The 13648-nt window shown below is 44.5% G+C and overlaps 1 protein-coding gene and 1 long non-coding RNA gene across 6 annotated transcripts; one reads left to right on the top strand and one right to left on the bottom strand.

Annotated features, from left to right (window-relative positions):
- Positions 1 to 2160: 2160 nt before the first annotated feature.
- On the bottom strand, positions 2161 to 3177 carry LOC125540057 (indole-3-acetic acid-induced protein ARG7-like). The gene has a single exon (XM_048703631.1). The coding sequence runs from the start codon at positions 2968 to 2970 to the stop codon at positions 2557 to 2559; it is 414 nt and encodes a 137-aa protein (XP_048559588.1). The 5' UTR covers positions 2971 to 3177; the 3' UTR covers positions 2161 to 2556.
- A 4611-nt stretch (positions 3178 to 7788) lies between these two features.
- Positions 7789 to 12736, top strand: LOC125540058. 5 transcript variants are annotated; one of them, XR_007297154.1, is made up of 8 exons: positions 7789 to 8205; positions 9399 to 9555; positions 9709 to 9775; positions 9993 to 10396; positions 10847 to 10973; positions 11318 to 11896; positions 11965 to 12480; positions 12571 to 12736. It is a non-coding gene; the product is annotated as an uncharacterized LOC125540058 (long non-coding RNA). The 5 variants fall into 5 exon arrangements; XR_007297153.1 differs by having other exon boundaries at positions 9301 to 9555; XR_007297151.1 differs by having other exon boundaries at positions 9297 to 9555.
- Positions 12737 to 13648: the final 912 nt, after the last annotated feature.

The raw sequence follows: 13648 nt of genomic DNA, 5'->3' as shown, positions 1-13648 counted from the left end.
AGAGTTGATGATGATGGTGTGCAACGAGGGAAGGAAACTATGACAATTTACCCGCACTCCTCTCCACATTTGCAAATACGGCCTTCTGTTTATCCTTTTCTCTCACAAGATAAACTACTCATACAAATGCATCTTAATGTTCCGTGCAATGCACAGACATCTTGCTAGTATGTATGAAATAGGGTCAAATCTGTACCTAAAATTTTGGTTAAAAATACAAGTATTTGCAAGTCATGCTAAGGAAAAATAGGACGCGCTAATTTTCAAGGCATAACACTAATCCACTTTAGCAGAAACACATTCCTTTTTATTTACACATCTGCGCTCATGCACGACGTCTCAGCTAGAAGAGCGCCATGACCTCGACGCACCGGCGGCACGTACGTACATGTGTCACCGCGCCGGGGCGTCGCACATGCGGAACGGGGAGCGATCATGATTGTGGCCAGTGGACTGGAGCGGCTGTTTCAACCGAAAATTGTGCGGCCTGTTGGGTTCCGAGATCACATCATCAGCTCTCTCATAAGCTACACGATTACATCATTACATGTATAGATCAGGTGTTATTCTTAGGCCGCTAAATCCACAGATGACTATGAGTGGCAGATGCATGCACCGGCCATTCTGTTGCTTAGTTGTACTAACCGTGGAGTATCCGCTTATGATTGGCACTACCTCGCTTGTCATAGCATGTTGTTGGGTTAGACTATACATTAGATTTGAGAGGCTATATATAGTATAGTAGTACAGCTTAAGCTTCTGCACATTCTATATACCTAGCTAATCTGAATACAGAGCGCCTTTCCTGCGTATCAAATTGACTGCGCAAAGTCGTATGAATCTAGTGAGTAGATGGGTATGCTGTTGCGTGAGCCACATGCTCCTATATGCCACACCATGATTATTACCACTCTGGAGTAACCATTTGCGTTCGCAAGGTACGTGCCCACTATGTACGTTAAGTTAAACAAATGGCGATTCGATGACCTTAACCGCGTAGTCAGCAAGTTAGCGTGGGTATTTGACATGTAGAGCTTCTAGCTAGGGCACATGACAAAGCTCGATTTGGTGCATGCAACACATATGATTAGCACAACGATGAATAAATTGGCATATAAGCTAGCATATAGATCTTCTTGCAATATCGTTTTCATTCTAATGCAGATCGACGGAATCTCTGATCGGTGAAATGATAAGTAAATCAATATACTACTTGGTAGCAGGCTCAATGGTTTTGGAAACCAATCATTTTTCGTCAAACAGGGTGCTAGGTAAAGATGTGCCCCATTTCAATTGTTTGTCTCTGCTAATCATGCATGTATCTTGTTCCACCACAATAAGATCTAGTAGTCGTGGTGGTTTCCAGCAAAAGAACAATGTAGTTTTATGCTGTGCATGTCAACGTCAACCACCCATTTCGTTTGTTGTAGAAACAACAAATCAACAATGAGGAGAGTAAGTTCCTCAATTATGTTGATGTAGCCCCCTATATGTTCTTTTATATTGTTAAGTGTTATGTCATAGAAAATCTCTCGTTCACGAGGCAAGTTGTTGCATCAGTAGTTCCACCTTCAAAGTCCAAACTGACTGCAAAGTAGACAACATTTTCATGAAAAGTTGTATTATTATGTGTGTTTATAGGTGTTTAAGAAAAACCTTCTACTCATCGGATAATTCTCAACTCAACAATATGCTAAGGAATAAAAATGTTTGGCCACCATATGACATTTGTTTTTTCTCAAGAAATGAATAATCAGATTTATAATTAGTTGGTCACCGTGGGAACATAACAAATTCGTCGATCAGCACACAAAGCATACATTATTGTTCTTACACGATGGGCTAGCGACATCTCGTACGAGTCAAACAGTCAGTACAACTAAGCAACAGAATGGCCGGTAAAGATGATGGCTTCAGATGTACTATTTTGTAAGGTCTTTGTGAATAAATAATAAAGTGGTTGCACGCATCGCCCAGATGCAGAGGCTGAGGGTATTCCTCCTTTTTTTTTCTAAAAAACGGTCGACTGACCCAAATTCGACAATCAGACGACCTACATTTAGCCATTCCAAAAAAATTCCCCTCCCCAACATCATGACAGAGGAAGACAAGCTTGTAAATGGGTGTTATTCCCAGCAAGGAGTGTTACCAATTACAACATCACAAAAAAAATGGTCATATTCTTGAAGTAATCATTACAAGTTTCTTCTGACCACTGTCAAGCAGTACAAGCAGTACAGAGCTGGTACTAGAGTAGATTTGCTAGCCACACGCCCGCCGGGCGCGGGCCTGCCTCAGTTGCTCAAGCGCGGTGTCGTCTCCGATTCACAATTCGGGGCGCCACCGGCCACTACCACCGGACCACGCCCTTCAGTCAGATATACGGCCTCGGGCGCTTGCTGTGCGCGCGGGCGGCGGGCGCAGTCTTCTCGGCCGCGGCATGCTTGCGCCATTCCCGCGTCCAGAAGACCAGCCGCCGCAATTCGCCACCGCTAGTTCGCCTGCGAACAGAGCACGTACACCGAATGGGCTATGCGTGTTCCTTCCATCGATCCGTCACCACACGAGCTCCTCCGCCGCCGCCCGCTGCAGCAACGGCCGCGCCGCGATGTCTCGCCCGCTGGCGGCCGGCGCGCGGCAGCCGAAGGAACGGCCGCGGCGCTCCTCGGAGGAGACGCGGCGGAGGACGTCCCGGAAGCGGTCCTCGTCGCAGGGGAGCGCGATGGGGCCGCACGCGCCGGTCCGGAAGCCGTACTCCTCCTCCGCCTGCCGGAGCAGCTCGAGGAAGATGGGGTGGTTCAGGTGCGCCGCCCGCACCACGAACCGCCGCGAGGCCCCGCCCACGCACACCGCCACGTGCCCCGCCGGCACCGCGCCGCCCTCGGCCACGCGCGCCGCGGCGCGGGACCGCCACCTCCGCAGGGTGTGCCGGAGCCAGACGATGTCGCGGATCTTGCTGCATTTGGCCATCGGCAGTTGAGACTTGAGAGCAGAGCTTCTGTTGGCCTGCTGCGCTGCTGGTCGTGGGTTAACGGTGGAGGAGGACAAGTTGGTGAAATGGAGCTGGCTGGCTTCTGGTGGAGGGAGGGGTGGGAGATTTTATAGGATGCTGGAAATTTTGGGACTTGGGTTCGTCATCGTCCAATTGGCCTGGATCAAATAATCTGAGCTGTGTGAAGGGGATGGGGCTATGTTCTTCCATGTAACATTTACTGTGTTCCCTATATGGCTGTCATTCACATTGTGAACCACATATGCCAGGCGGGTGTTTATCCTACGTTAGTCAATAACTTGTCCTGACGAAGCTTGAAAAACGAGGTGTATGGCCGTGTTACATGCACGTACGCCCGGTGTCCCGTGACTTCACTGATTCCGTTACAGAAAAAAGTGCGGATCACTGTTGCCGCTGCCAATCAATTACTCCCTCCGTTCCTAAATATTTGTCTTTCTACACATTTCAAATGGTTACAACATATGGATGTATGTAGACATATTTTAGAGTGTAGGTTCACTTATTTTGCATTGTATGTAGTCATTTGTTGAAATCGCTAGAAAGACAAATATTTAGGAATGGATGGAGTACTAAAAGAAAAGGCTCTAGAATTATTACAAGACAAAAGCATGTATTCCTCCGTTCCAAAATAGTAGATGACACGCAGTGCTGCACCGTAACAGTTTTTCGAGGGTTACGCGGGGTCACATGCACATGGTCACGTCGCATCGGCGTTTGCGTGGTTGGGGAGAGCCCAAGAAAGGAAGAGAATCGTCTGGTCTCCAGCCCAAGCGCTCGCGGTCAGGTGCCGGAGGTGCATGTGCCCGGCGGGCATTCGATCCCAGCAGCATGTGGCCTCGTCTCGTCTGACGGGGAGGGGACGATATCTCAGTCGGATTTTGGCGCCGCGCTGTGCGGTATATCCTTGCCGGAGTTGTGGCTTTCACAAGATCGCCATGCGGATTCCAGGCCACGCATCCTCGTGCTCAGCGCTATATGGATGTGCATGCGCCCGTCAACTTTTGTGCTATCCTTTCAAAATAAAATAAAAAACACTTTAGTGCTAGCTGCTCGTAAGAGTTGATTAGCAAAACTGCTGCCAAAACGAGACGTGACTGCCGATGCTGATCCCCTGTTCCAGCCATGGTACCGGTTAACCTCCCTCGGTTAAGACGGCACGCTTGCTGGTACTACTACTTGCTAAGCAAGTCATCATGGCTTTCAACCGATTCTTCTTCTAACTTTGGCTAGCGAGTACTAGCTTCTTGATACGGATACGATGCGGCACCCACGCGCGCTCCCGCTCGGCCCGATCGACATGCGGGCCGCGGCGGGATGATGCCACCCCCCGTCCCATGTGCGTGCGCCCGTGCGGGGTTGGCGTCCTACGCCGCCGAGGGAGTGGGCGCGGGGGTATTCTCACGCGTACAACATCTCTAGCAGAGCCCTCAAACTTTCAAACCTTTATAAATAACTGTTTTTTTACAGTTTGCGAGTAACAATCGTATAGATTAAAACCCCTTAATCCTTAAACCCTCAAATTTTTTTAAGGGTCCAACCCTCAAATCCTGAAAAGTAAGGGTTGGGGAGCAAAACCTATCTCAACCCTCATTTGGCGGTTATCTTCGCGCGGGACGGAAAAATCCTCCCAATGTCGTGCACGAGGTGCTCGACGGTATGCCCGCAACGATAACGTCGTTCATGGGGAATATTCTGTTATAAGGGTTGGGTTTGAGGGTCTGTTTTTCAACCCGTAAAAGTGCACTAAAAGACCATTTTTAGACCCTTAAAACACTAATGAGGGTTTGAGGGTTTAAGGGTTCTACTAGACATGCTCTTATCTTGATCTCTCCGTCTCGAAGCGTCGAAAGGAAGACAAGAAAATTGTGGGCGGCCACGGCGGCGGCGGAGTACCACGGCAGAGCTCGGCGAACATGGCCGGTTTTCGTACGGTGGCTGCTGGTGCCGGGGCCGGGGCCGCGCGCGCGGTCCAGCCGATTGGCGCATGATGCGTTCATGTGCGCGACGCAGAGACTGTGGCAAGTTCGCTTGCTGCTACCTATACATGTGTATGGGCACTGGTCTCCTTCCTGGCCGGCTCGTTGGTCCTGCGCGCCGAAATTAGCCTGGTCCAGCGCGTACGTACGTACGTTGCCACTTGCATGGACAGTGTACCGACCGGCGGCGTCTCTGGTGTGCCACTAGCCGCCGGCCTACCGGTGCAGTGCATACATGCAATGTATGGGTCGAGTTGTTGGCATGCATTCACGACGATAGGGCGATGGGCATGTATGCATGCAGTCCTTCCACTGCGCTGTGTAGTTAGCTGATAAGATCGGGCGTTCCCATCAGACGATGTTGGTACAGCAAGCTGACAAGCCTGCGGACAAAGCTCGTCCCGTCTCGTTCCATCGCCAGCACAAGACGTACGGGAGCGATCTGCATGCATTCTCCGCACATCCATTATTTATGGTAAGTAGAAATTAGACCCTGGACACAACGGGCAGCGTCGTCGCAAGTTTTCTGCGTGGTTTGTTGTCTATGCTAGGCTCGCGGGAGGCTCCATGAGACTAGTCATAATGAAGAGTAATTTAGACTAATAACATGTACTTTCTTCGTCCGGAATTATTTGTCATTAAAATGGATGTGTCTAGAACTAAAATACATCTAGATACATCCATTTCAATGACAAGTATTTTCGGACGGGGAGAGTATATGTTACTAGTATATGTTACTACCTTCATAGTAAGGAGTAACATATATGTGGTGTCATGCAATTATTCATTTATTATATTGTAGACTCATTTTGCGTTGATATGTGTGATGTTACTCATACTACTAGTAGCTATGTTACTACATGACTCTCTTTCTTCATTAATTACTTGTCACATCATCTATTTTGCCTAAATATGTGTGATGTTATCATTTATGTTACTCCCACTGTGGGGTAGTCTGAAGCAGCAGCGGAGGCAGGAATAATTTCCACGTGTGGCGGAGTTTATAACAAGAAAAAATTCTGTATAATTCAACTATGCAAGAGATCGCTAGAATACTAGCAGATGAGTATATATTACTTGGTGAGTTGGTGTCAACAAATACAACCAAAAATTCAAAAGGTAACTATGGGCACTCTAAATACCTCACTTGTTGAAGATTACATGGATGATCGATTGCCGATGTATGATTTGTATTAAGTTAATAACTAGACGGGCATAAAGATGACCTATAAAACATAAAAAGTATAGATAAATCATGAATTGGTAACTGGTAGGATATGGTGGAAAGCACATTATGCAAGTGAGATAGTTAGAATGAATACATACCCATAACAAAGGTTTACTTTCATTAAGTAGAAAGTGGCAATGGCATTCTTCTACCTTTAAAAAAAAATCTTAAGTTCAGCAATATCAATCTCGTTGTTCAGCAACTACGTCCAAAGGTGGAGTTAGACTCGAGTGCCACTGACTTTAGGAAAAAAATACTATTTAAATCTATATAGAAAAAACAAGAAAAACTAATGGGTTAGTCTTTCAAAAAAGAGAGCAATATCAGTAGAAAGATTGAATAACGGTTCATTCACATGATGCAAGCAAGTAACATGACAATTGAGCAGATTTGATTAATAAGAGGAAGAAGCACAACAAAATTATACATTTCATTACATACTTCTTCTTCTGCTGCTTCGACTACGCTCAAAATTATACACGAGCGCTATGTTACTTGCTTTTTTTTTGCGGGCGAATGTTACTTGCTAAGTTACTCCCATTATGACCAGCCTGATCAGGGTGAAACATATGGATGTCTCGCTCACTGTTGCCGCTGCCAATCAAAGAAAAGGAAGGAAGGGCTCCGGAATTATTAGACAAAACATCTACACCATACACAGTGCTGCACCATAGCAATTACGGGCGTTACGCGGGGTCACATGCACACTGTCGCATCGCATCGGCGTTTGCGTGGTCGGGGAGAGCCGAAGAAGGAAGAGAATCGTCTGGTCTCCAGCCCATGCGCTCGCGGTCAGGTGCCCGAGGAGCCCGACGGGCAGTCAATCACAGCTGCTGCATGTGGCCGGGATTTTGGCCTCGTCTGTTATGAGGCTGGTCATAATGGGGAGTAAATTAATACAGTGTCATGCATAAGGTATTAGTCTAAATTATTATTTTTATAATGCAAAATAATATAGTAGTAGTGTTATAAATGGTTTCATTTATTAACTTGTAGACTCATTTTTTTAAAAAGGCTATGTTACAGTAAATTATGTTACTCTAAACACATCTCTCCTCGTTAAATACATGCTATATAAGCAAATTTGTCTTGAACTGTGGTATGTTACTTGCTAAGTTACTCCCATTATGACTAACCTGACAGGGACGATATTTCGCCGGATTTGGCACCGCGCTGCGCGGTATATCCTTGCTGGACTTGTAGATTTCAGAAGATCGCCATGCGGATTCCGGGCCACGCAGCCTCGCGTCTAGCATTACGAATGCGCCCGTCAACTTTTGGTGTTGTGACAAGCCCCTTGTTAAGCTAGTGCTAGCACTAGTCTCTACTCCTAATGTCTTAGTTGGTAGGTCGCGTTCCGAATTTTATTTTCGTCCCACTTCATCCGGTCTTTTTTTGTACCTACTCCCACCTTCCGCTCAGCCGTGTGGAATCAAGAAAAACCCTTAGGGCCGAGTCCCCCACCCGCCCCCACGCGCCAAAACCTCCTGTCGCACCCATCTGATACGGACAAACCGGCGACAATTAACCAGCGAAAAAAACCGGCAAAAATTAACCAGTGAAAAAAAATCCGATAACGAATCGCACGAGCGAGGCCTTCTGCCCTCGAGCGAGCAGTCGCACGCACCAGTCGCACACCAGATCCCTTCGCCGCCGCCCTCCATCCTTCGCCATCGCAGATCCATCCCGCCGCCGCCGCTCCATCCCTCTCTTCCCTCCAAGCTTGTCGCCGGCGGCGAAGCGTACGGCGCTCCATCCCTTCGCCTGCAGGAACCTATCACGCGCGCCGAGGCGAGGGCCTCGTGGACTCCGTCCGACGCCGCTTGGCCGACGACCCTGCCGCCGGGCAGGAGGAGTGTTCCACGCCGTGAGGAACCCGCCACGCGCGTCAAGGCGAGGCGCCTCCTGGGCTCCGTCCGTTTCCAGAGCGAGCGCCCGCGAATACCTAGCTAGCCGCCGCCGTCGTGACCGTTCCAGCCACCGCCAAGGTAAGGTGCTTTCTCCATCTCAATTTCCTTCCTTCCCCATCAAGGTTAATTTGGATGCGTACTTAAGTGATTTTGGTGTTGCTCATCGGATTTGTATATGTACGTACGTGTGTCTTCGATCTGCTTCGTTTGGATACGTTGTTAAGTAATTCACATCTTCCCTTTTACAATACGTGCATGATCTTGTCTTGTGCTCTCGGGTTTATATATTTGCTTGCTTAACATCTATCCTACTGCCTGAAATCAGCAGTTAATTTGTTCAGGAAAAGAAATCCACTTATTAGGAAGTAAAGTGAAGCAACCATATCGATCCATCAATTTGTTCATTGTATTTTGTTTGATGTGTGATGTGCTTGTGTGGTGAGAGGCGAGGAGTGGCTTCAGGTCCCTCTCCTTTTTGCCTGACTGAGCAAGAAGAGAAGAGAAACAGTAGGAGGAATTCAGAACTGTATTTCCTCAATTCAGATTTACCTTTGTTCAGTGACAAGTTCAGACCAAGTACATTACCCAGCCGGCACACAGGCCCCACTCACACATGATTAACTCACACGCACACCTGTACCCTGCTCCACCGAACACCACATATGGAGGAGGTGGCGCCAGTGTACAGCTAAGGCACGGCGTCATGCATGACATGGTTCTGTATTCTGTATACAGTGTGATACAAATAGTTCAAACATGCTCTGAGTGTTGAAAAATTCAAATTTGGTACCGCAATTTCTCTTGAACGATTTACTTTTGTGTTTTTATTTGTCCTGTATTTATTTTTCGATGATGATATTGCAGGGTTTAACGACTGCATCAATATTGTAGGAAGAAGTGTGGAACTAGAAGCATCGGTAGAAATAGTAATGAAGGCAAGACCGACTTAGAAAAGCTTTTGTTTTTTGTTTACTGTGGTCTTCTTACATAATTTAAGTTTTAGATCCAATGCATGAGCAGAAAATGCTAGGTTCTTAATACCTGTGAGACGATATGCAGGATAGTATATATATTTATTTACTTAGGGAAGGAGAGAATATAATTTAGGTATAATGTACATGGTCATTTTACTTTTACTTTGACATATGCTTATGTTCCTTTTTTTGTAGCTAGATCAAACTCGGCACAGATGCACATGCACCGCGCGCCTCACTGATGTGAGGATCCATTTCCTCAATCCCCTCTTAATCTCCAACATCTCCCCCTTCCAGTGTTGGCGTACTTGACCGGAAGTGAGTGCGCGGCAGAGCAAAGCTCAGCCTGGGTCTTCATCAATGCAAGACGGGGCAGGAGGGAGCGGGAAGTTTTTCAGCCACATGAATGTGGAAGGCGCTTGACAAATCAGAGATGTATGAAGCTTCTGCCGAGGTAATTGATGAGAGAAGCTCTCATGTTTTGTTCTTGATCCTCAAACAAAGCGACTGGTCAGTGTGTTTCTGTACTATGCCCAAATGCCCTTACATGTTTCATCTTTCGTTTTTGTAGTCTTAATATATGGGTCTCATCTATTTTTGGTTGCAGATGTTTGAGAGGGGCAGCATAGACATAAGAGGGGTTCAATATTGTTAACTCACATCATCCAGACCAGGTTAGCACACATGCCATGCAGATTCTACTACTTGATGTAGCCTTTCTCTTAGATGTAAGTAGTATTTTTACTGTGCTACTCTTTGATCTCGAGTAGTTTGTTCATGTATTGTTTAAGATGCCAAATAGAATTAAATGGAATATAAGTTTCAAAGTTTCATTATGACAGATGAAAAGTACACGAAGGTAAACTAATATGTCTCCTGCCACTCGTATAGTCATGGTTGTCCTTGACTATAGTGTACTTAGGAGGAGGAGATGAACATGAAGAATGAGTTCGTAATGTGGTTGTCGTTGATTAATGGCACCCCCAGCAGCGGTGATAATGACCATGGGGAGGAGAGCACGAACATCAACAACCTCTTGGCCTTGTTGGCTTCTCCGACATCAATAACGACGACTAGCTCGCCATACAGTTGCTAGAGTGCTAAAGAATGGTCGAGAAGAACAATGGATTGTTGATGGAGCCAATCAACAAGGACGATAAGGACGGCCACAACAGTGAGAATAAGAAGGGGGAGCTCATCGCCGTCGGCCGCCAGCTCTGCAGGGAGAAGAAGAACGACAATGCGTTAATTATAAAGAAGTCAACAATGCCACCTGGTGTGCAAAGGGTCCTAAGGTATATGTTATCCACCATTGGTATTGACCCATTAGAATATGTAAGTCCCCGATGCAACATACGGGCAATTTATATACATCGTAGCCCATAGCAACGTTGCCTGCACCATTGGAGTTGTATATATTAGAATTGAGTTATGATGGCATAATTTTTTCCGTCACAAGTTAAATGAGCATTGTGTAAAAGTCTAACTAAGTTTTCTTTCACATTCTTCTATAAATTGGAAGTCCAATATAGATTTCTCAATGTATCATTTTGGGATTATTTGACCATCGGACAATATTGCCATGCTGACCATTTCTCTTGTCTTTGCAATATCTATAGGATCTAATGTAAAAGTATAATGTGCTTCACAGATTTGTTATTTCTTTTGATTTTGCCTTGCTTGTTATTTATGCTTATAGCTTTATATGTGAGATTCTATTTGGTGACACCTTTTTCAATTGTTAGTTGAGGTGCTTCTGAGTTTATCAATCAGGTGAGGCATGTGGTGCCCTTTCGGAATGTCGTTTTCTTCTTCCTTGCATCTCAAATGCAAGCAACCATGCTTCTACCGAGGCTTAGAAGAAACGAAGATGTATGTTCCAGAACCTCTTTTATATTATTTCATCACAAAAATTTACTGCAATATTTGCTCTTTTTTGTAAATACACATGATAGACTTGAACGATCTTCTGTTATATTGCATGATGCCCAATTGATATGGTACGAGAAAAAAAATTCTGATTGTAAGGTTTATCTTCATATAGCAACTTCCATGAAATATGTTGCAACTTCAGAAATCTAAAATGATGGTTTTAATATTAATGTCCGGGATGAGGCCATAGGTTTTTTTGATCCGTATCTAATTTTCCAAAGGTTGAAGATGTCTTTACTGTCAAGTTTATAGTCATCAAATGGTCCTTCATTACCTGATTGCAGGCTGTTGTCAAGAATTTCACCCCACCCATTGCATTGGATATCACCTCTGGCTGCAGCAATAGTGTGTCAATCTAGCTCACGTGAATTGAGCTACGCAATGTCCTATTATTACTCTGTTACTCAAAGAGTTGGTATCCCTAAATAGTAAGAACAGAGAAGATTCTTAGTGAGTTATTACACGTATTTTATTCTGATCTCCTATAAAAATCTTTTGTGGTTTAGGCACAACCCATATTATGGTTCTTTTATACCAATTAAGTTCACTATTCGACGAAATTCCTTTTCACTAAAATAAGAACCACGTAATGCTTACAATTGATCTGGTCAGCTAGATAACTAAATGAGTTAAAATTATGCGTACTAACTTTTGACATATGTAATGTGGGGTAGAAGACCAGTGTCTCTTGCTAGGGATTTCTGGAGGCAACATCCCTCTGATTGTATGCACTTAACTATTTTGCTTCTGGCTTCCTGCTATTGTATTTTACATTGTCTGCAGATGCAAATTCTTTTACGACTAATCAGTCTCGGATAATACTTCAACCCAGACATCAACGGAGCAAAGAACTTGATTAAAAGGTACATTCCTGATTACCAATGCCTAGCTATTTTTCGATCTTGACTAACACAAAGGGTGCAATATGTAGGTTCAAGGAGCTCCGACGCTTTCTATGACCAAAGAATTCATTCAAGCCAGATTTTCTTTCAAGATAACAATAATGCCTAGGAGCATCCCTATCCATTGAACAATACCGGAGAGATAGAGCGCTACTGCCTTACACTTTTCAATATCCCTAGCTTTATTTTCATTATTGTGATAATTGTGGTATTTAAAAATTTAGAATGCCTTGTGCGATTATCTGTGGATTTTGCAACCCATGTAATCTCCTATTAGACTGGATATGATCAAAATAATTCAGCTTTTCATCATTGGTTGTCATCAAGTAGAGCTTATTTTGTGGATGGATGCATTGGTTTATGTTTCCAGGCTTTTAGTTTTTCCCTTATAATATTCAGTTGATTCCCGTGAGGGGTGGCGACCCATGCTGGACGTGTGATGAGGGGAGTGTTGTTGATGCGGTATGGGAGATGTCTCGTGGAGAGAGGGGAGGGTGAAAAAGTGATGGATCGCAAATGTTTGGATGTGCTCGATCTAACAATTGGTATGCATGCTTCAACAATAGTACTTACTTATGTTATGTGAGGAGTAATGTAAGATGCAGTGAAACATGGTGGGCATGGCTTCATGACAGACCTGGCGGACAGATATCAAGGGTGATGTTGAGGCCGGCGGCAAAATAAATGGCCAAATGGGGCTCCTCAATGCAAGTGAGAAGGCTGATTGATTCCCGTGGAGCAATGCAATGTTGCATCACAATGTATTGGGTTCCATTTTTGGGCAGAGAAGAAGTGATTAAGGCATGTGCACGATTTATTTGTTCATTCATTTAATCCTTCCTTATTTCACTCAACTTAGATTCATTAACTTTTGCACTTGCTCATGATTGATGGATTGAGAAATTTAGTGACATTAATTGCAATGAGGACTATCATATATCCATAAAACTCAATTTTTTTTCAATAGAACATGATCATGATGAGCCAGTAAGATTTTTGATTTTTTTTTTAAAATGCCCGTGGCAACGCGGTGGGGATAAGGGATGTGTGATGTGCTTGTGTGGTGAGAGGCGAGGAGTGGCTTTTCCTTTTTGTGGGAGGCTGTTCATATTTGTCTATTCTATTTTTAAATTCAAGATACATACAATTATTTATCATCATTATAATCAAGATAATAAATATTTATTTATTCCAGTATGTGTTGAGTTATTTTGTTTTTGATTTTAATATGCTCTCATGGAATGGTAAAAAATTGGTTCATCCAATTTACAAGTGGAGTACTCTATGTTTGCACGTTCTTACATTTTTCATGTGAAATCTTCATGCTAACTGTATGAAGTACTCATGCAGGATGGTTACAAGTCAATGAAGATTTTTTTTACTATAATTGCTCAAGTACTGTGCGAAGGAAGCTGAAGACAATATTCCTGATATTTTAGGAGATGCAAGTGAAGTGGAATAATGAAAATGCATTGCATCAAGTACATTTTTTGATTGTTACTGTAAATTTTTTCTATACATGTGAAATTGGAAGTGCATTATGCTTATGTATGCAATCAGAAAAAAAAATAAAAGGCCCGTGGCAACGCACGGGCATTGTACTAGTACTAGTAAGAGTTGATTAGCACAACTGCTGATAATCTGCACATCTTGCTTGGCGAGCGTCGACCCGGCGTTGAGGCGTGACTAGAGAATCTGTTCCCCTATTCATGC

Source organism: Triticum urartu, chromosome 2 (assembly GCF_003073215.2).
Source record: "Triticum urartu cultivar G1812 chromosome 2, Tu2.1, whole genome shotgun sequence".
Lineage (NCBI taxonomy): Eukaryota > Viridiplantae > Streptophyta > Magnoliopsida > Poales > Poaceae > Triticum > Triticum urartu.
This window is presented reverse-complemented; position numbering and strand designations above follow the sequence as displayed.

Excerpts from the sequence above, each read along its gene's own strand:
- LOC125540057 (XM_048703631.1), bottom strand. The coding sequence starts at position 2,970 with ATGGCCAAATGCAGCAAGATCCGCGACATCGTCTGGCTCCGGCACACC.